The sequence below is a fragment of the Furipterus horrens genome, unplaced genomic scaffold (genome assembly GCF_987537825.1).
Source record: "Furipterus horrens unplaced genomic scaffold, mFurHor1.1.pri manual_scaffold_2, whole genome shotgun sequence".
Taxonomy (NCBI): domain Eukaryota; kingdom Metazoa; phylum Chordata; class Mammalia; order Chiroptera; family Furipteridae; genus Furipterus; species Furipterus horrens.
Window position 1 is genome coordinate 159736431 of NW_028327172.1, and position 24084 is coordinate 159760514.

Here is a 24084-nt window from a genome sequence, read left to right on the forward strand (position 1 = left end):
CCATTTATGTAAAAAAATATATCCATGTGGTTGAAAGTTTGAAATGGTATTCACCAATATATGAGGAGGGGATGGAGAAAGGGAATGTATACTTTATGTGTTATACCTGTCTATGATATTTAAAATGTTTTTACTAGAAGTGTGTATCAGATTGTAAAATAAAGAAATGCAAACCTAGCAGAAGACAACAAATGCACGAAAAGATATACATAGGAAAATAAAATGGATATTTATATTTTCCATTATGCTGTTTTTATATCTATGTCTAGAATTTTATATAAGTTAAAGTAAATTTTTTAAATAAAATTTTGAAAAACATTTTTAAAGAGATTGTAGCCACCTAGAGCCCTGGTATTTTTGTAACTGGATTGGTCTAATTTTAATTCCATTAAGTCTTCATGAGTAAAAGAACCAAAATTTCTATCACCACCATTCAATCCTTAATGAGTAGAAATCTAACATTAGAGGAAAAGATTGTTTTACTTGACACCATTACTTTTAGTTATTTCACTTGAAAATACAATTTGTGCGGTGTCTTATTCAAGTTGCCATTATAACAGATATACCATAGACTGGGTGGCTGAAACAGCTAATATTTATTTTTCACAGTTCTGGAAGCTGAAAGTCTAAGATCAGAGTGCTGATAGATCCAGTGTCTAATGAAAGCCTGCTTCCTGGTTTGCAGACTGACACCTTCTTATAAAGTGTGTCCCTTCTTATAAAGGCCCTAGTTCTTCATGGTAACTCCATCCTTGTGACCTAATTACCTCCCAAAGGCTCTGTCTTCAAATACCATCACATTGGGGATTCGGGTTTTAACACATTAGTTTAGGGAAGGTTGGGTACAAACTTTCCATCCATAGCAGGCAGGGAGAGGCAGATGCTCCCGTGTCATAATAAGGTCAAGGTAGAAGAAATATAAATTTCTTGTTTGTTGGGAAAGGAACTCATCCTCGTGGTGGTGAGGCATGCTTGACTTCAAATAGTTGAGGACAAAATCGCTAGAGTAAAAATCCTTTTTTTATGCTCAGAATCACAGTTTACCCTTTCTCAACTACGGGCGCTTATGCCAACCTCTTGTGTGGAAATTATGGATACCAAGATCAAAGTTAAATCTCTTCTAAGCCAAGTTCTCTCTGTAGGGCTGTGTGGAAAATAAAGTCACTAAACTACTCCGATAATAAACACTGCAACATTTCTTAGACACAAGGACAGTAAGAGACTGAGGTTTGTTTATTCTATAGGAAGAAATAACAAATCCAGGAAGTGGGCAGGTGGAGAGGAATATGCAGAGAGAAAAAAGTGAATTTTTTTGTGAGCTACCTCTTTCTATTTCACCCCCCACCCCCACCCCCCTTCAGTATACTTCGATACAATTTTGATGGTAAGCACCTGGATCTAGTGTCAGACTCTCCAGGTTTCAGGGCTCAGTGTTCCATCAGATCGCCCCTACAGACATCAACCACAAGTGAGGTCCCCAACCCATCCACACTTCTGCCTGACTGGCTACAGATTCAGGGGTTCCCATGACCGTTTCTCGGGTGCAACAATCCACTAGAACAACTCACAGAACCCAGGAAAATGCCATACTGAATTATTACAGTTTTATTTTTAAAGGATTCACAGCGGGCACGGTCTGGGAGGAAGCACAGAGCTTCCATGCCCTCTCCTTGGGGAGTCAGGGCACGTCACCCTCCCTGGATATCAGCGTGTTCACCAATCGGGACACTCCACTGAGCTTTGGTATCGAGTGTTTTTTTGGATCTCATTATGTGGGCATGACTGATTTAATCACAGGCCATGTAATTGAACTCAGTCTCCAGCCTTTCTCCTCTGCCAGGAGTTTGGACAGCTGAAAATCCCAACCTCTAATCATGTGCTTGGTGTTTCTGGTGACCAATTCTCATTCTGAAGCTATCTAGGGGCCACCATGAGTACCTCATTTTCTTTAAAAAAAAGTTCTATCACTCAAGAAGTTCTAAGGGTTTTTGAAACTCTATATAAGGAACCAGAGTTAACGACCAGATATGTTCGTAACACCCCTAAGGGCCTGGAAACTTCGGACCCCCTGTATCATGAAGCTTGATGCTTGATGCAAGGGAATTATGTAGCCAGATTACTCTCAGTCTAGAAGGTTTGGAATAAATATCTGAGCCTCACAGTTAATATATGTATTAACCAAGCCCCATATAATTTAATTCAGAGCATGTGGTAAGAGGATACTTATAAATAGGCAGGAATAGGTCTCTCACTATGATTTCTAGGGATTACTATCCACACCTTTAATGTAAATTAATGGACAGTAATAAATACCACACTTCAAGGAAAAAAGGAAAGCTGTTACCCCTTCACACTGTAACCCCCTTAACTTTCTCTTCCCCAGAGAGTAACAAGAACCTCCTGTCATCATCGGTTTCACTAGTACCACTAGCACTGCAGCCATGAAACAGAGATCTGCCACCTGGGTGGGAACTAAATGAGTCCTCCATGGAAAATGGCTTGTCTTCTGCCCCATGTTCTTATTCAAAATCAAAGTGATTCACTAAGTGATTCCTTGATTTGGAATACTTTGGGGTGACATCAAGACTTGTGAAGGGGAAGAATATTATAACAAGGGTTCTGGTTACTACAAGGAAAGTTTTCTGTTCCCTCTGAATAACTCTAGAATGTGTATTAAGTATGATACAATAATAGATTTACATAGTTAAACCATCTGAGCCCACATCTTGATTTTTGTTCACTCACTCATTGCTACTAGCATTGTCAATTGATAAGCTCCTTTTAAGAAATGGAAATCCTTAACATGAGTCATGGGGATGAGAAAGACAGATTTCTGTGCAAAGAATTGGCTCTTCAAACTGCTAAACCTCATAACATGAGTATTGATGTCTGTTTGGAGGCCCTTCTGGCTTCCTCTAGGCCACTGCAGGACTTGTACATTTGACCCATACCCATTACTCATGTATGACAGTGGTTTTCTACTACATGAGATATTTATAAAAAGATCCCGTGCTCACATCCAAGAGTCATCTTATCCATTGTTTGGGTGTGTTCCAGTGCCAAAGCTGTAGAGGAGAGAAATGGTATGTAACTGTGACTCCTCTACCTCTGCACAAAATAGTTCCTCTTCTCATTTACTAATACATTTTGTTTCCTCATCTCTTGTCTTTGCCTTGTAACTGGAAGGCAAGAAAATAAATTTTATAAACATAATACTACATGTTGTATAATAAGAAAAATAAAAGAGAGAAAAAAAGACGAGAAGTAGAATAAGGATATGCAGAACAGAGGGAAGGAAGGGAGGAAGGAAGGAAGGAAGGAAGGAAGGAAGGAAGGAAGGAAGGGAGGGAGGGAGGAAGGAAGGAAGGAAGGAAGGAAGGGAGGGAGGGAGGGAGGAAGGAAGGAAGGAAGGAAGGAAGGTAGGAAGGAAGGAAGGAAGGAAAGATTTCTATAAAACCACCAAGAACTTTCTCTGAGTTGCATTTCCTGGTAAGGTATTCCTAGATTTAAACAGGTGTATATAAATGCTTAAATAGAAAACCTGATAGTTTGAATATTAATGATCCTTTGTAGCTACTTTAAAGAACAATACTTTTTTTAAAGAACTGAACAATGTTTACATGTATTAGAGCAGTAAAAAGAGGTCTGAGCCTATTACTAAGAAATTAGTGAATTCTTCTGAATCATAGTAGAGGCAAAATAATATGTGCTTTAATAGTAACTATTTTAATTTTTTAGTAATTCAGATAGGCATGTCACTAAAAATATGTAGGGCTTATTTTAAAAGTAATATATAAACAAGGTAGTGTTCCTTAAATGTATTTTTCTATTCCATTTCCTATGTTTAAAACTATTTTTTTCTGAATTACTTACTGGCTTAGTTTTATAATTTTAATTTTTTAAATTTTGGTAAAATATATTTACCATTTTAACCATATTTAAGAGTACAGTTCAGTGACATAAGTACCTTCATCGATGTGCATTTTTTTAGTTTTGAATTTTAAATTTTAGATAGTTTCTACTAGATTAAAATATTAAGTACAGGTATACATAATGTTTCCATGATTATATTTCTATAGTTTATTATTCATAGCTACTGTGTATTTATGCATCAAAGTAACTACATGAAAGGGAATGAAAGATCTCCCTTCATGCTTATTATGATTGTGATAATGAATTTAAAGAACTCTGGAAGCTCAGGGAATCACTAAATTCGCCTACAGGGAATTTCTTTAGAACAAATGTTTTTATTATACAGGGAAATTTTTCTTCTGGTGTTTATCCCCTAGTCCTTCATCTTTCTTACAAACTAATTATATTACATGCATGAGCATAGGAAGGAAATAGAGCTCGGCAGTTCCTGAACAAGATTATTCGACATTGCAACGATCATTGACAAACAAAACGATTGCCAAAATGTGAGATATTTAAATTTAAGAGAATCAAACTGGCTTTAGATCTTCAGTAGTGATATAGTTTGTTTATCTAGAAATTCATTTAAGAAGTCATATGTTTTCACCTAAAATCGGTTTATGGTTAACCAGCTGAATAGCTTCAATTTATAAGTATCAGTCGACGTGTCACTTATTTCTGGATCCTGAGCAAGACTTGTCAAATTACTGGTAAGATCAGTTTTCTTATTTACAAATGAATAAATTAATTAAATAGAGAAGAGTTCCCTGTATTTCTCCAAAATCTTGAAAATCCTGGTTGAAGTGACCGGAATTTATAATATATTTAGTTCAATTCCGCAGAAAAATCACTTTCGTTTCTCTTCTAAAAACTTTTGCCTGAAAACCTCCGACAATCACAAGGAGGGCTCTCAAGGGTGGAGAAAACATCAGAGTCGAGGGGCGGGGTCAAGAGGCGGGGCTAAGGATCAGGCCAGGAAGAACGGAACTAGAATTACGTCACTCCCGTTTGCGTTTCTTTACGGAGGACGGAAGGCAGCCCAGGTCAGCGGCGATTGGCAGGTGACGTGATGGCGTTCCCCCGCCCCTCTCAGTCTGTACCACTTGTCGTTAGGGAAGCTGCTTTCAGCCTACTCTGTTTCAGAGACCTAAATGCCGCTTGCCTTTGAGGTCTGCACTCTATACAACCCTTTAAGGGAGTTTCCTTTCTCTGCAGCCCCCACTAGGCCTTCTGCCTGTCCTTAGTGTTGCCCAGGATTAATCCCTTCCGCCGCGCTTCCTCTCCTCGCCCTGGGTGAACAGGCGTCGCTCTGGCTGGAAATAGCTACCGGCCCATCTGCGCGCTCCCAGTTTTCATTCCCCGCAGCTCTGCTAGGATACTGTTTCGTCCACCTTCGGCCGAGGGGGAAATACATGTTAATCTACCTCACTTTTTTTCTGTTCCACCTATGGAATGGTTTTCCGTTTTTCCATTTATTTATTTACAGATGGAAAAGGGAAAGGCGTTTTTAAGGAGTAGTAGTAGTTCTTCATCTGTTATTGATAATAAAAAATCACATAAAAAAAGGAAAAGCGAAACTAAAGATCACGAAACAATTCTTTATTCAATAAAACAGTAGAAGAAACGAAGTGGGAAGTATAGGTTCATATGTCAGTGTATTAATTTTAATAATTTTCAACTTTTAAAGTAAATGGAACGGAGCCTATCTTGTAGGCTTTTTCTCATGAAGCTTGAATGGATTAGCGGAGCCATATGTTTGAAGTTACTGATTTGGGACAGACAAAACTCTTATCTCAAAATATGCATGAAAACCTTTTATTACCTAAACAGTAGTTTGACAGTACTTTTTAGTATCTTAGGATTTATGAAGTGTTCTCACATTGGTTTATTTATTTGGAGCCCTGAAATAACTATATGACATCCATCTTGTTATCTGAGGGCCTAAACTGTCCTTAACTCCCTTTTCTTCCTTGGACCTTGTCCTCAAACCTACTCTAAAGACATTTACCCTTCAGTTTCTCTTTTTTACAATTTAATTTCTCCCTCACTACTAGATCATACCCAACAACACCTTAACATGCGTTATCTCCCATATTAAAAAAATAATCCTTTGAATCCATGTCCGCCATCTAGCAACCACCCCATGTCTCTGCTCCCTAACTGAACTCCACAGAATTGTAACTATTCTCAATTTTTTCGACTTCCCTACTTCCTCAACCATCCCTTGCTACTCCACGGAAACGATACCTACCAAGGACACCATTAATTTTATCTGGCCAAATCTATTTTATTCTCAATTTACTTGACCTTCCAGCTGCTTTTGACACAACTGAGCATGTTCTTTCTTGAAATAATATGGAACTTAATTATTCCTTAATAATGGGAAAGACTCATTTCTGAATCAGGTAATTTTGAATACTGGAAGATATTTCATCAATATTTTGAGCTATTCATACCGTAATGGTGACATACAAGTCAGTGTGCATTAACATTTTCATTGTTACTTTCTTAAATCTAGACGACCAACCAAAAATAAATCAAGCCCAGATTTGTGGTATTTCCAGATTCCTGTGATGTAAATATTATCATCCTGGCCCTATTCCAAGCTACAGTCATGGCCTCAGTAATTGGGAAGAGATGTGTAGCAGTGCACTGTCATGAAATGTTTCCACCACGTAGAGATCAGTAGATAATACGCAGAGACCAATAGTTCTCAATTGCGGGTGATTTTGCTCCCCAGAAAACATTTGGCAATGTCTTGAGGTATTTTTGGTTGGTTGTCACAACTGTGCTAATGGCATCTGGAGGGTAGAGACATGAGGTTCTGCTAAGCTTCCTATCATGCATAGGACAACTGCCACAACAAATCCAGCCCAAACTATCAATAGTGCCACTGTTGAGAAACCTTGCAATAAACATAAATAACCTCAAGAAAATAAGTAGAAGTAAAATAAAGTGATGGGGAGAAAAAACTTTAATCTGTAAGGTTCTGTGATTGAAGCCTGCAGATTTAACTGACAAAAGACAGATTAACAGGAGAAAAGGTATAAAATTTTTATTTGATGTTAATGTATATTTTAACTTTTCATGCACATAGAAAGGAAAATGAGAACCCAAAGAGGCTGTTAGTGTTATATACCATTTAACAAATGGAGATAAGTTTGTGAAGTGACAAGACATAGGAAGGGAGGTTTGGGAGTAAACTACTGGAAGATAAGGGTTATTTGAATAAGGTTCATTTGTGCAGACTCACCTCAGTGCCAGTGATACTAGTCATTTTCTTCCTCGTGGTATGGGAAAGGAAAGGGGGAACACCTTCACAAAGGGAAATTACCTCCTTCTTTTAGGCAGCTTATCACAGGGTAGAGAGCTTTTCCTACATCTGCTGTTTCTCAATTATCTTTAGCTCAAAATATGTCTAAGTGGCCTATTTGGGGATGGAATATTCTGATCCCCAGTAATAGTAAAATAATTAGTAACTGATGAGTTTTGAGTATTTATTACCTTTATTTAATTGTAAGTTTAAATAATTTAATTTTTAATAATGATTGTGTTTAAAAACCAGCTCTGAAATTCTTGAAAGTTTAAAATTTGGTTTTACTGAGCCAGTACAAGCCAGTTCCATCCCACTACACAAACCATGCCACTCAATATCCCATATAATTACACCCTGACCCTGCCTACTTTTTTTACCTTATCTACCACACCTCTGTCTCTTCTCTAAGCTCCAATGACAGATTTTCTTTTTCTCTTTTTTTTTCCTTTCAGCCACTTTTCTGTCATTGCCTGTTTGCATCATGAAAAGTAATGTCTCCTCATTAGGCCTTCTCTGACTACTTCTGCTGAAGTACTCCTGTCATTCTTTATTCCACTACTGTGTTTTTTCTTCTTCATTGCACATATACTTCTTTTGGTCCTTATCCTTATATTTTAAATAACATATTATTCTATTTATTATTGATTTCTCTTAGATTTACCTATTTCTAATAACCTCCTACAATATAAACTGAGAATTTAGCTCTCATACCAAACCACCACAATACACATATATGTGTACATACACTCATCCCCTACCCTCATCTTCCTAATTTAAGAAAAAAAACCCTGCCATAACACCGAATAGGTTCCAAAAACTTAACTTCATACAGTGTAAGTTTGCGTTATTACAAAATAATAAATATCCAGGGTAAGGCTGCATTGGAAACAGGAGCAAGTCACCAACCATGTTATAGCCAAATTCACATTATCATGGGTGCTATCATAGGGTATAGTAGGGTGCTCATTGTCTCAGGCTGTGAAAGAATTCACAAACAGAAGAAAAAGCAGACAGCAGTTTTTATTCACTTTCCAAGAGGGAAAGGAGCCTGTGTGAAGAGATACACTAGCAGTGAAAAGTTGGGGCTGTGAGTTTTTATTGGGTAATAAAGGGGGAGGGGGATGGAGCTGGGTAGTCATGGCAATTGTTGTAAATTAGGAGATTTCTCCTGATTGTGCAGGCTTCAGTTTGTTCTGCTGCTATCTTTGGGAACACGGTTGAGGTCTCTGGTCTCGCATGTCTTATTTGTGTAGATTTTAAAACACTTGCGTGGGGTATCTCCCAGAAGGGATGCTTTTCAGTAATCTCTCAAATCCTGGGACTAGAGGCTCAGGGAAACAACAGTTAATTATGCCTGATAGGCTCGAGGGAAGATAGCTAGCTAGCTCTGGTAAAGAGTGCCTGAAAGAGACCTATTTTTTGTTCTTTCAGGTATGTAATTATGGTGTATTGCTGCCATTGCATCATACATTTTGGTATTGTATAATTATTCATGGCTGAGCCATAGTAATCGCTTTTTTTGTTTTCTTTTGCCTGCTTTCAGAGTGATACTTAAACACGGGTCAGCTATTACTCTGGTCTAACCCACCAGTAGCTTCCCATCACACTTAAAATAAAATTCTAACTTTTTACAAAGGTGCTATGTAATCTGTTATCCCACTACATAACTGCTTTTATCTCTTATCTTCCCTCTGGTAGTCCAAGCCACACAGGCCTTCCTGTGCCAGCTTCCTGTTTCATTGCCTTTGCACTTGATATTCTATCTGCCTAGAAAGCTCTTTGGATATGTAAATAGCTCACTCCATTTTGGTTTCTTAAACAATAATGAAGTAACATAATATGTAGAACTTTTAGCCTCCTTTGTCACTTACTGTATTAGTTCCCAATAAATATTTATTTAAAATGCTTTTTGATCACTGCATGATATTAAAGAAATGTTAAAATTTGATTCTGATTTCCAACACACATCATACTAAGCCAGTCTAAACAATGAGATGGAAACAACAGTAAAAACAAGATCCTTAAGCAAGATTAAGACCCTTCCAAGTGGGGTCTGATATATATAGAGTATCAGGTATTGGTATCAGGTATCAGTTGCTAGAAGGTTAAGCAGATACTATTGACATTACAGGAAACCAGCTGAATGAAATTCCTGGGCCTAATCTCAAGACTACACTTTAGAGCAATTTTCAGTGGTGGATAACCTTTTTAAAATTATTTACCAATGTGTTGCAGACCTTTTGTAAAATAAAATAAGAATGAATTACTAGAGAAAGAAAAAAATAAAGATATATGAACTATAAGCCCACTGACCATGTGTTTGTGCCCCACAGCAATGTCAAATTGCTGTAAAATTTTCTAACTCTCAATTTCTTTATCTCACCGGGAAACATAAAGTTCAGAGATTGATGTAGGTCTGTGGAGAACACTCAAAGGAGCACAATTTTAGAGAGCCACCTACAAGAGCTGCACACCAACCCACTTAAATTTTCAGGTCAAGCCTGCAATGAATTGTTCTCTTGCTGGTGACAAACTAATTTTTAGAAATTCATATTATTATTCTAGTAGTACATGTTCATTATAGAAGTAATAAAAAATAGACATTTTAAATTCCTCCTTAATTCTATCACCATTGTTAACATGATATTCATAATTATACCTACATAGTTATACACACACATATTTGAATAGGGGAGGGGGAAGCTATCACAGGAAGGTGTTTAACAAGCTGCTCTTTAAGAGATGCACATTATGATATGAAACATTTTACATATCAGTGTGTACATTTACAGCATCATTTAATATTTTCATAGGATTCTATTGTATGAATGCATCATTTACTTAACCAATCTCCTATTCCGTCAGCTGGCAAGTATCTATTGATCACCTACTCTTCTAGAAATGCGATATGTAGTAATAAGCAAGAAATGAGTATGCCTTAAGCAAACTAACATTGTAGGGGGGTGAGGTAGATAATAAACATGTTCAACAAATACACATAAAAAGGCTACTGATTTGTCAGCACCTAACAACCTTTAGCTTTCATTTCATAAGTGGAAAGCAGGTGTGTGCAGGAAGCCAGCGTGAAATTTTTTAAGTCAAAGTACCCAATTAAACGGGTTCAGAATGTTTACACAATTAACATAAAATTTTAAAACCCAGTTTTTAATTTTTACCTACAAAATTGAGGATGTATTTGGGGAAATTACGTAATCTTTATGAATTAGCACTAATGCTGTCTCTGCTATCTCTCACACATGTACACTGCTTTATACCTTAAATCACTAAGTATGATAACGAGAATAAGATCATAATTTAATTATTGCAAAAAATATTAAAAGATCCACAATAGTCCTGATGTCCCATTTATGTTTAATGATTCACTTTTGTAAAATCTAGAAGTTAAACACTCATAGGATGTTTATAAGTGTAAATCAATATTTTCGTGGACAGTGTGGCTTTGTCAAAATCTTAATGTGTATAAATTTTAATGTAATTACATATATCTTAACTACATGCACATTGTAAAAACAAAATTACACAGTATAATAGAGTATATTGGGGGGAAAAATCTCATTTTCATTCCTTAAGCCAATCCCCTTAGTCACCCTGGTCGCTCCCCTGAGACTATCACTTAGCAATTTCAGGTATCCCCTTCCAGAGAGAGTCAATGTTAAATATATGTCATAGCAATTTCAGTTCTAAAAATCTGTCTAACAAAAATAGTTCTACATATATACAAATTGATGTATAAGAGTATTCATTTTGTATGTGTAACAGCAAAATATAGAAACAATCACAATGTCCAATAGTAAAGTATTAACAAGTTATGACATACCCATATTTAGGAATACTGTGCACCTATAAAAAGAATGAGGAAGATCTATATGTATTAACTTGGAAAAGCCTCTAACACATATTGTTAGGTTAAAAAAAAACAAAATAAGTATCATTTTATCACATTAATGCAAACAATCCTGTATGATGGGTGTGCACATGTGTATATATAACATACATAACCATGTACACAAATACACCTCTCAAGAAAGGACTGGCCTAGAAGAAATGGAGGATTTTTCACTCTACTGTTCTATATTGTTTGAAATGTTTACTACAAGAATGTATTTATTATTTATATAATAACTTTTAAAGTAAATAAATCTAAGCAATAATATGAGTGATTTTGGATTTTAAACAGTAATGAGATGTTAAGTAGGGAATATTTGCATATTTTTCAGATATTTAAATATTATCTTGATTCTTTGGTTATTTGTGAATACCAAATACCTGTATCCTGTATGTTGACCAGTGACAAAGAATTGGACAGGAAAATATAAGAGTAATGAATCTTCATCATAAAGGCCACATTACAAACAACAGATCAAAAAGAAATGACAAGATTTGGCTACCATTGATTGGTCAAAAAATGAATAATAAAGTTAGAACTTTATCACAAAAAAAGTAATGATCAAGGTAACCATGTTTCAAAATTCAGTATAATTATTTTTCTATTTTTTCCTCACATTTTAAAATAAAAATTCAGATATGATTTTTAAAGTTATGATAAATCTCAGATGGCAAAGCTATCTTCTGTATTTATCTCTTTTTTTAAAGATGTTATTTATTTACTTTCAGAGAGAGGGGAAGGGAGGGAGAAAGGAAGAGAAACATCAATGTGTCAGAGATACATTGATGGGTTGTGTGTCACATGCCCCCTACTAGGGAATTGTCTGCAACCCAGGCATGTGCCCTGAATGGGAATCCAACCTGGGACCTTGCAGTTTGCAGGCCAGCGCTCAATGCACTGAGAAACACCAGGCTGTATTTATGTCTTTTAGTGACAGAAACAGCGAGTGTCTTAAAAATTATTAAAATTGATTATCACACTATTCACCAAAAAAAATTTTTCCTGAAGTGTTCTGAAATACACAAACTACACGTTGTTTCTTCTCCACCTGCTGGCTAGAAAGAGTATATCTTGAAATACTATCCCTTGATCAAAACTGACAAATCTTTTAAGCCTCAAATATCATTCCTTACTATTATTTGCACCAATAGTTATTTGTAAATTGAGAATAATTGTGTTTAAAGTGTTCATTATATCAAACTTTTTATCCCAAATAGTGTACATTCATTGTTCTTATATTTGAAAATAGTTTGTATAATAATAGGTATGATTTATTGAATGGTTACAAATGGCCCAGAAAGTACACTAAATGCTTTACCTATGTTATCTGACTTATTCCCCACAATTCTATGAAGTAGGTACTATGAGTCCCCATACTTTACAGATGAGGAAACTGAAGTTGGAAAAAGTTAAATAACATACAAGATCGCACAACTAAGTGTAAGGTAGTATATGTTAATATTTAAACTCCAATACTACTTCAGACCCAAAGATTCACTCTATATCCCCATGCCTCCTATATTATTAAAAATATTTGAAGAAAAAAAAGTAAGATGGTTTTTCATAGAGCACTTTCTTCCTACTCTTAAAAATGTCAGCTTTTAAAACTCAGCAATATACTGTTGGAAGAAAGTATCTAGTTCTAAGATTCCAAATAATTTTTAGCATCAAAAGAGAAAAAAGTTAAAGACATTATATATATGTATATATGTTTTACTTTCATTTTTCATAATAAATGGCATATCTTTTAGACAGTTTTTCTGTTTGGTCTCTGTCTTCCTAAATATAATGCACATATTAGTAGATGTATGTTATGTGTTTAAATGCTTCAGGGCTTTGGGATTTGTAAATCCTTTTAGAGTTAGCATTTTTACAAGTAAAGTTCAGAATTTAAAAATTTAAAGCAACATTTACTCACGTGGTTAGGACTATGATAAAGCATCTCAGAACCATATTGCTACTGTAAATTTAATGTGACATTATTTATACATTATTTCCTTCATTCATACAAGTTTCTATTTAATTTTCATTGCATTCTAGTGACAGTTTCATAATGGAGTAAAGAATTTTAAATATAACCACTTTTCTTATTTTCTTTCAGGACTTTAAATGCCTTGGATACAAGAACTGGAATTTACAAAGAGGGATAGAGCTGCCAGAGTCATTCAGAAGGCCTGGAAAAGATTCCTTGTGAGGATTATTTTACAACTTTATTGAGATATAACTTAGATATAAAGTTCCCCTGTTTAAAGTGTACATTACAGTAGTTTTTAGTATATCTACAAAGTGGTATACAACCCTTTGCTTTAAAAGCACACATTTTAAAAAGTTTCAAAGAGATCATTAATTAATCATCTCATTAGCCTCACAAATATTTTTATGGTGTTCCTGAACTGGGCCAGGCACTTTGATGACAGCTACTGTCAATGAAAGTATCACTAATTGGATCATTTGGATTTCACCCCTAAAAACTTTATTTCTTGACTTTGGGATCAGGTTCGTGAGCAGGTGTTAGGGGTACATTCACTCATTAAGTATAAATTCAGTACCTACTCTTGAGGACTTAAAGTTCAATAATACACCACACCTGGGTTAATGTAGTAGTTTCTTATCATTCTCTAATGTGGGTAGAGCTCGTCTTCTTATCCAGTAAAGAATATTCCAGGTAGATTTATCTGGTTAGGTGAGAGCCAAGACCAAAATGACTTCACTCTTTTCTCTCTGATAGCAGCAGCTCTCTGTCTGCTTGATAATTTTGTGTGAAATGGTATGGCTCTGTTTCTAGCACACAAGAATATCTTGGTATCAGTTAATCAAGTTTTGCAAAGTAGCTTCCATTATTTGCCTCTACTGCCTTTATGAAAGACATAAAACCTATTCTGGGGGTAACTATTGATTTTCAACACTAAAATAACTTTTTCCTTAAAATCTGTTCCTTTCATGGTTTCAGTGAGCATACTTGTCACCTAGGCTTAAGCTTTGTAACTTCCCTTATATTGAAATCCAATGAGCCACATGCCTTCATTTTCCTGGCACTGTGCTAGCAATTTAGAATACTTCTTTGCCCTTAAGGAGCTTCAGTAGAGAGAGCATGTATATAAACAAACAAGTTGTGTGTGTGTGTGTGTGTGTGTGTGTGTGTGTGTGTGTTAACAAGATGGTAGACTGAGCACACATTTTCACTTGCTCTTCCTCCAAAACTCCATAGAAATAACAACATACCGAGACTTAATCTATAAAAGAAAGGAGTTTGTGATCAAGTAAATTTTATCTCATTTATGGAAAACCAAAACAGATTGTAGCATCCTGTTAAACAAACTGTGTAGAAAATTTACCTAGGTACACTTCAAAGGGGCTCCAGTGAGAGAGCTGGTTTGCCATTGGGACCCTAGAAAGAATATCAGTTAGGAGTTGGCAATTTAAAAGGCTTGGAAGAAAATGAGTGGAGACCTGGGGGCTGATTGAAGGTCTATACATGGAACAACTGTACCATGTGTCTCCACTCTCACTTGAAGACCAAAACCTGCAGGTAGATAGATATTTAACATTAGTCAAAAATCTGTCGGTAGATGGGATATATAACATTAAGAGAGAGAAAAAACCCTGCAGGCTTATTTCTAAAAAAAAACAAAACATTAAATGAGCTATCTGGTAAAGCTATTTCTAGCATGGACTTGACACTCCACATAAAAACCCTCTTAATTTTAGTACTTGAGAGTCACCCTGGCTATTTGACCACCCCTCTGTAAGAAAGCCTATTGATTAACTTATTCCATTCACATCACAAAGCTCCCAGGCAATCTTCCCATTCATCAGTGTGAACAGTGGGAAAATAGGAGACTATACAAAAGCACAGGATACTTGCTCCCTAGAAGAACTGACACACTTTCATTTTTAATGATCTTGTACCATATAAGTCACCGATGGACTGCATATGTGACAGTGGTATACCATATAGCCTAAGTGTATAGTGTGCTGTGCATCCAGGTTTGTGCAAGTACACTCTATGATGTTTGCACAATGATGAAATTGCCTAATGATGCATTTTTCAAAATGTATTTCTGTTGTTAAGTGGCACATGACTGTATTAATGGACAACCAAGGATCAGCTGACACTTATGAAAAAAACAATGCTATAAAAACAAAAAGAAACAGAAAGAAAACAAACAAACCTGAAGGATTACTTTAAAAATGGCAATTAATTCAAATTAGATCAGTGTGGTAAATGGCTCTAAGAGGGATGTATCTGGTATGTAGAAGATATGTCTGCAAAGTTGGACTTAAAAAGTGGTTAGAAACTCTGAAAAAGGGCTAACCATGAATGTCATGGTTCAAGTATAATGCAAATTAAAATAGTTCTAATATATAAAGAGAATATATTTTATCTTGATTCTAGATATATTCTACTTCAAGTATCCCAATGGGTGACTTCTAAATAAGGATGCACATAGTTTTAGCATATTACATGGTCTTATAGGTGAATAATTTGCATATGATAGTAATGTAAATGTAGGTTTTCCTATAATTTTAAAATTTTTTATCAAAGTAATATATTTCTTTAATATAAGTAAAACAATCTAAAGCGTATACCAAAAAGCAAGTCTTTTATGCCACCTCACTCTTTTTTCACCTTCAAACCCTAAAAGCAGCCACCAAAACTAAATTTTGGATCTTCTATTAGTTAGTTTCATGCTTCTAAATAATATGCTTGTATAATTATTTTTTATTTATCAACTTTAGAAGTGATCTATTGACTTTCTGAAAAGGTAGGGTATTTATCTTACTTATCTTTTACAACCCTGCTTATCTCCCTTGCTGGTATCATAAATTATTATTTTTCAGTTCCTCTACTTGTTACCTTATTGCTTTAAAAAATATTTAAACTGCCTTGACCAGTGCAGCTCAGTTGGTTGGGTGTTGTTCTGCATAGTGAAAGGTTGCTGGTTCAATTCCTGGTCAGGGCACATGCCTGGGTTGCACTGGTCCTCCCAGTTGGGGCGCATACAAGAGGCAACCTATCGAGAGGCCACCAATCACATACGAGAGGAAACATAGTAATGTTTCTCTCTCACCTCAATGTTTCTGGCCCTCTCCTCCCTTCCCTCCTCTCACTCTAAAAATAAATGAGTAAAATCTTTTTAAAAAAGAATATTTAAAATTTTATTTTTTGTTCCATCATGCTAACATAGGATTATTTGACAGCTTATATATGTTGAGGTTATATATATCCCTACCCTTTTCCTCACATATCCTCCCAATATTCTAAACACCAAGTTTCATCCTCTCTACTACTATATTTCAAACTCACCTGGAACAATTTTTCATATACCCTTAATACAAGCCCCCTATTGAATATATGTATTGCAAATATATGACACTGCAAAAGAAACTAATAAAGCTCCAATAACTGATCCTAAAGAAATAGAGATCTCTGAACCGTCTGACAAAGAATTCAGAATAATCCTCTTAAAGAAGTTCATTGAATTACAAGTTTATATAACTATTAGTGTGCACCTTGGTGAAGCATTTCTTCTGTGGTACTAATGCTTTTATGTACAGAGCCCAAAGGTACAAGAGAGGAAGCAAAATTTTCACTAGTGGATCATTAGGGGTAAAATTGAGAGGAAGCCATTTTTATTTCCACCCCTTGATTCTCAGCCTCGTAAGTGCTGGCTGTGGGAGAAATTACAGCATATGTTGGTTATTGATTCAGATCATATACTATAACATGGTGGACATCACTCTAATCTGAAAAGTTTATCTCTGAAACTCTAACTGTAACGGAGTCTGTAAAATGCCATTCCAACATTCTTTCAGGTCAGTTGGTTTAGGGCAGTGCTTTTCAACATTTTTCTTCTCATGGGGCACATAAACTAATAGCTGAAATTCTGCAGCACACCAAAAATATATTTTTCAGATCTGACAACAATAGGTATAATTTTGATTCATTCATACTAGACAGCTGTTATGTTGGTTGTTGTCATTTTTTTGATAATCTAAGGGGAAAGAGGTCAGTGCACCTGACTAAATAATCAGGTATTGCATGTTTTAAAAATTCTTGCAGCACAGCAGAGTGCTATAGCACACTGATTGAAAATCACTGGTTTAGGGTGACAGGAAATAAGGTAATATCAGTGACTTTCATTAAGTATGGGCCCACTGATGTACTATATTTGCTGTGAAGCAATTTCTCTGATCAGAAGCAATGTTATGGGGAACTATGACAATGAAGGTGGCATTTTGAAAGTCTCCAGATGGTGGTTTTTGTGTGCACACAAAAGGGAAAAGTATCACTTCCAGTGAGAATAAAGTGTTGCCCCTTCTGTGGTGGAACTAGTCGATGTGCCACATGGAAGCTGGCTAATGACCCCAAGGAATGATGTCATATCAGGGGCTCAGTGTTAGTCTCTCTTGTGGCAAAGTGGACACTCAGTAGTGGCAGTGGCCAGAGATAGTGAGTAGACATCCATGTTACTGAGCCCATGAATAACCTACATTTTTGCCTTATGGTCACGTTGTTCATGAGCCCATTGGGCAATGAGAGCAATGGCTAGGAACAATGACTGACTGACTCCAAAGAACTAGTCACTTTGTCTGCATAATTATTAAAGTTCTGCTTTGCTGAGATTGCTGTTTGGTGAGCATCCACATGGGACACAAATGCACTTGGTGTATATTTGGAGGTGAGTGGTTTGACCTCTTTTCCATTCCTTCTTGTCACCAATCTTCTAACCATTTTTTTCCAAATTCCTGACCACCCAGCCAAACCATCAGTCACTGCACATCTGTAGATCTGTACCTCTGGTCATCTTTCTTTCCAGGTACAATATACAGCCATTTATGCTACTTGAGGTCCTGTCCCTTGGAAGAATTTGTCTTCATTCCTGTCCTTTAGGGCCACCTCTGAGTGAAGTCAAAGTATATGTGGAATTTCCTATAGGTCACACTTTGAATTTCACCTCTTGAGGCCTGCTAGGGCTTGACTTTGATCAATAGAATACAGAATAAACGATACTATATGACTTACAATCTAAGGCCTTAAGAAGCCTTGCAACTTCTACTTTCTCTCTCTTTGGTACTTTGAAACCTCCATGCTGTGAAGAAATGCACACTGGAAGTATATGTAGAGAGAGAGGCCAAACCACCCCAGATGTTCTAACATTCCAAGCTGAAGTCCCACGTATGTATGTGAGACCATATTAAATCACCCAGCTCCAGCTGATCTGGCAGCTGACTACAGCCATGTACCTGAGTCCAAGCAAGACCAGTAGAAGTTCCCTGTCAACCCACAGAAAGCAGTTGTTGCTTTAAGTCACTAAGTTTGTGGGTGGTCTGATACAGTAATCTACATATTTAGAAGATCCTATCCAGATTTTAAATCACCATATTTTTTAATGCTCAATTTTGGGTTTTATTTAGGGGAAAGTATATCTTTTTTCAGAATGCATATTATCTGTGTTGATGGTGGCTGCATCATCTTCCACAAGCAATTGCAATGGCACCTCAGATTGTGATATTGGTGCTGATTTGTCTTAACATAAGCAAGCTGGGGAGAGGGAGTTTACCAAGAGTTATTTAGGATTTTTTTTTTTTTTGATGAAATAGGGTATGAGGAGAAGGTTACCAAAGAAATTGTTTTCCATGTTTGGAGAACTTTTTGACTAAATTTGCACTAATATGAAAAGTAGATAGGGTTTGTAAATCAGTGGAATTACTTACAGGAATGAAAAGGATTCTGTATTGATAATAATAGATAATATTTATTGAGTGCTTTCTTGTACCAGGAGTTGTTCTGAGTGCTTTACAACTATTAACGCACTCATTTTGAACCATAGCTGTATGAGATAGCTACTATCATTCCTGTATTTTAGACATGAAGCTGAGCAGAGAGGTTAAGCAACTTGTCCAGGGTCATACAGCTGGTAAGTACTAACAGTTGAACCTGACCATATTATGCCGTAGTCGATATTCTTAATCACTAGGCTGTATTTTATCTTTCTCCTAGATTAGTCTGGAGTATACAGAAGTGACCCAACCAAAGTTCTGGATGTTCTATTTATAATTGCTAGTGATACAATTACAAACTTAAGGGTAAAACTCTTTGTGAGAATAATACCAACATTCCTTGGCTTGTCAAAGGAAACCCTGAGTGGATAATATTCTAAAACCTAGTTTTCATATATAATATCTATTTTATGATTTTTTTCTCATTTTTCCCAGTTTTGACCATAAAATTTTATGTGTTTGAACCTTTAGAATGTCACTATATTCCAACACTTTAAAAGTTTGATTAACATAAGAAGACAAGGGAAACCACAGCAGATAGTAAGATTTATTAATCCTAAGGAGGTAAGAACATTATTTTTTAAAATTTTCTTTTAGATTTTATTTATTTATTTTTAGAGTGGGGAAAGGGAGGGAGAAAGAGAGGGAGGAAAATATTGATGTATGAGAGAAACATCAATTGATTGCCTCTCGCATGCACCTCAACTGGGGATCTGGTTCACAACCTAGGCCTGTGCCCTGACTGGGATTGGAACCAGTGACCTTTCACTTTGCAGGATGATGCCCAACCAACTAGGCCATGCCAGCCAGGGCAAGAATATTATTTTTTGATACAGCATCATTTTTTCTTTCTTAAAATTGTGAAGCTACTTTATAAACTCAATGTGATTGTATTTGTTCCTTTTAAAAACTTATTGAAGTATTAAACACATATAAAAATTTCTTATACATAAATTTATAACTCAGTGAGTCATTACAAGCAAACCCTTGTGTAACCATTAACCAGATTCTTAGTGTGGCCAGAAGTTTGTTGATTTTACTGATCTTTTCAAGGAACCAGCTTTTAGTTTATTTCATTTTCTCTTTTCAATTTCACTGATTTCTGTTCTATTTTTCATCTCATGTCTTCTCCCTACTTTTGACTTAATTCATTTTCTTTTTCTAGTTTCTTAAGGTGGAAGCTTAGATTATTGATTTCAGATCTTTGTTTTCTAATATATGCATTCAATGCTGTATATTGTCCTCTAAGCACTATGCTGCATCTCACAAATTTGGTAAGTTGTAGTTTCTTTTCATTTATTTTAAAATATTTTAAAATGTAAAATCTTGAGACTTTTTATTTAACCCATTTGTTATTTAGAGGTGTGTTGTTTAATTTCCAAGTTTTGGGACTTTCCACTGTCCTTCTGCTATTGATTTCTAGTTTAATTCCCTTGGGGCCTGGGAGCATACTTTGTATCATTTCTGTCCTTTTACACTTGTTAAGTTGTGTTTTATGGCCCAGAGTTCTATCTTGGTAAATGTTTCATGTGGGACTGAGAAGAATGTATATTCTGCTATTGTTGGATGAAGTGTTCAATAAACGTTAGTGAGATCCAGTTATTGATGGTGCTGTTTATGTCCAATTATGGCCTTATTGATTTTCTGTCTGCTAGTCTGTCAATTACTGATGGTGATTCCTCTAGTTGTCCTTGCAGTTCTATTAGTTTTTGCCTTACATATTTTGACACTCTGTTGTTAGGCATATACACATTAGGGATTGCTCTCATGCCTTCTTAGAAAATTGACCACTTTATCATCAAGTAATGTTCCTCTTTATTTCTGATAATTTTCCTTCCTCTGAGTTCAGCTTTGTCTGAAATTAAGATAGCTGCCCAGCTTTCATTTGATTAGTGTTAAAGTGCTATATCTTTCTCCATCCCATTGCTTTTAACCAATCTGTCTTTATATTTAAAGTGGGTTTTTGTAAACAACATATAGTTTGGTCTTATTTTTTATTTATCTGACAGTCTCTGTCTTTTAATTGGTATATTCAGACCATTGATAATTAAGGTGATTACTGATATAGTTTGATCTAACTTGTTAACCATTTCCTAACAGTATTGCCTAAGGGTATTTGTTGTCTTTGTTCTCTCTCTCTCTCTCTCTCTCTCTCTCTCTCTCTCTCTCTCTCTCTCTCTCTCTCTCTCCCTCTCTCCTTACTTTGTCTTGCACCCTTTTTGTGCTTTCTCTGGTTTTAATTGAGCATTTTATATTATTATATTTCCTCTTCTCCCTTAGTATATAAATTATACTTCTTTTTAACTTTTTTTGATTGCCTTAGGATTTTCAGTGAACCAATTTACAACTAATCTAAGTCAACCTTTTTTTAGATTTTATTTATTTATTTTAGAGAGGAGGAAGGTAGGGAGAAAGAGAGGGAGAGAAACATTGATGTGCAAGAATAACATCAATCAGTTGCCTCTTACAGGTCCCAACTAGGAACCTGGCCCTCAACCCAGGTGTGTGCCCTAACCAGGAATTAAACTGGCGATTTTTCAGTTTGTGAGATGACACCCAACCCATGGAGCCACACCAGTCAGGGCTTTAAGTCCACTTCAAATAACACTGTTACAGTAAATGAAATCTCTCATAAACTTAAAAAACAAAGTCATACTAGAGGGAATGGAACTACCTCAAATATACAAACCCCCACCTTTATTTGAGCCTATATATGGTAGAAGAATAAAGAAGTAAGCTCAAATCTTCCAAAGAATATGACTGAGTTTCACATAGTCTGTCATAGTTGAGGAGAATACATCTGAGAAACAGGAAAACTTAGAAGAGGAGAACCTAGATATGGATTACTAAAACTGCAATTCAGTCTTTACCAAGCTCAATCTCTGATTGGATTGATCTGTCAGCCCCTCCTAACTGACTAAAACAGGAAGGGTAAAACTTCGCGGAGCTGTACATTTAAGATTCACCTATGTTAGTAGAAAAAGGGTATATACATATATACACATATATACACACACGTATATATGTGTGTGGCCTGTTCAGAAAGTATCCAGCTATGTACTATGAAAAAATAGACATTTACTGAGGAAGTTACAAGTTATAAGAAACATTGTACATAGTACAATGACGTCTCAGTCCTCTTCAAAGTAGGCACCTTGGGACCTCACACAGTTCTCCCAGTTGCAGTATGATGTTCCTTCTGCTCTGGGAGCAGAAGCTGCAGAACAAATTTTGCCATGGCACATTTCATGCCAAGATTCTGCTTCCAAATCTCAAACACAATAGTTTTTGGAATCCCTAGATCACCTTCTAGTTCTTGCACTGTCAGTTGCTGATCTTTGATTGCAGTCTGTACACATTCTCAGGTGTTCTGCTTGTTGCACGCCTTCCAGAACGTGGATCACTTTCAACAGATTCTCAACCATCTTTGGAGCATTTGTGCCATACTTTTATTTGCACTGCACTCATTGCATCATCCCTGAAGCTTTCCGAATCATTCAAATAGTTTCCACAGAGGAATATTCAGGCTTAATGCAAAATTTGATGCAGATTCATTGCTCTACTCGCTCAGTCATTTGAATGTGACAGCCACACAGTACACATTCTCACTCAATGGCATCTAATGCCCCCACTGACTAGTACAGCGAAGTCATCATTGTTTATGCATGCACATGCCAGTCCACTCTCCTTGGCTGACAGGTTACATTGATGTCATGCAAATCATTCTTGTTATATTAACAATGGCTGGACTTTTTCCAAACAGACTCATAGATGAAAGTATATATTTTATGTAAGTATATATTTCATGAATTTTATAAATATGTACTTTGAGATCCTGCTATAACACATCTTTTTTCATACTTGAATTATGACCGTATGTATGTATGTATGTATAATTTTTACTCAGGAGAAAATTATGTACAACTAGTATTATTTTTAGGACTTTATGGACTGAACAATTTAAGATAACATCTATTTTTCTCATCTAATTTTGCATTGTCAGGAGACAATGTTGAAACGTCTTCTAATAGAGTACCAAATATTTTTTTCCTATTTTTCCATTTTGTCCAGGGCACTAAAATTTAGAAGACCGATTATATATAATTCTTAAGAAATTTAAGCATCAATTTTTTATTTAGTAAAAGATAGGACAAGATTTACCAATCATAATTATTTTCCTCTGAATTTACCTGTAAGATAATATTTAATATGTAAATCTTATATTTGAGGACTTATTTTAAAGTTTTATGAATAACAAATAATTTGACCTTTATATTTATATATTATATAGAAAGGAAACTTAATTTCATATTATTTTGCCAATTTTCATGTAAGATTTTTACTTATTAAATGTCTATAAGAAATTAAATCTTAAAATGTTTTCTAATTTAAAATAATTATTTGAAGTTTAGTCACTTAATCTACTTCATAAATAATCAATATACACATTGAAAAGTAAAATTTTTTTATAGGCAGAGCTTCTAGATGCTGCTGCTGGCATTCATGTACGGTTCAGATTAGGTGGTGTAAGTATGGATGAATTCTTATTTGTAATTTTAAAGCTTATTTACATGACATTTAAAAGCTGTAACTTTTAGAATGTAAATCATTTTGTAATTAGATTACAATGGTCCTTGAACTTTTCCATCTGCAGGTTAAATTTCCACCTAAAATATATTATAAAATTTTTACTGAGAGACATATTGAAGATCTGTGTGCTAATAGCCCTAGAGATTACACAAAACTTTCAGCAAAATATGCATCTCATATTAAAAGTCATAATATTCAGGAAGATGATCATAGTGGCTGGTATCATCGTGTAGAAAACAATGGCTGGAGACCTGTTTCTGATAGAGTAAGAGAAAATATTAATAATCTTGAATCCTATGTATTTATAAGCTACTTTGTCTTTTTGAAAATTAATTTTATAATTATCTTTTAAAATAGTAAATCCTAGTAATTTAGCTGATAAAAATTGCCTAAGTTAACTACTCTGGGGTTACTAATAAACTTCAAAACACAGGAATAGCTCTGACCGGGTGGCTCAGTTGTTTGGAATGTCATCCCATAGGTCAGGAGGTGGTGGGTTCGATTCCTGCTTGGGGCACATTCCTGGGTTGCAGGTTTGGTCCCCTCCAGTCAAAGCACATATGAGAGGCAATGA

The 24084-nt window shown here is 35.6% G+C and overlaps 1 protein-coding gene and 1 long non-coding RNA gene across 5 annotated transcripts in view; one reads left to right on the plus strand and one right to left on the minus strand.

Annotated features, from left to right (window-relative positions):
• LOC150019821 (uncharacterized) overlaps positions 1-24084 on the minus strand; it is a 121173-nt gene that overhangs the window by 53174 nt on the left and 43915 nt on the right. The gene's annotated exons all lie outside the window — the stretch shown is intronic.
• The window catches only part of LOC150019823 (protein MFI-like), a 50385-nt gene continuing 31209 nt past the window's right edge, over positions 4909-24084 (plus strand). The window contains exons 1-3 of one of the 4 annotated variants that reach the window (XM_090266698.1): positions 4909-4955; positions 13237-13325; positions 23393-23446. In XM_090266698.1, coding sequence (XP_090122824.1) covers positions 13245-13325; positions 23393-23446 — 135 coding nt within the window. In that variant the 5' untranslated portion in view covers positions 4909-4955; positions 13237-13244. Of the gene's footprint in view, positions 4974-13236; positions 13326-20021; positions 20195-23392; positions 23447-24084 lie in introns of those variants that run through there. The other 3 variants (XM_090266697.1, XM_090266699.1, XM_090266700.1) reach the window with 3 other exon arrangements.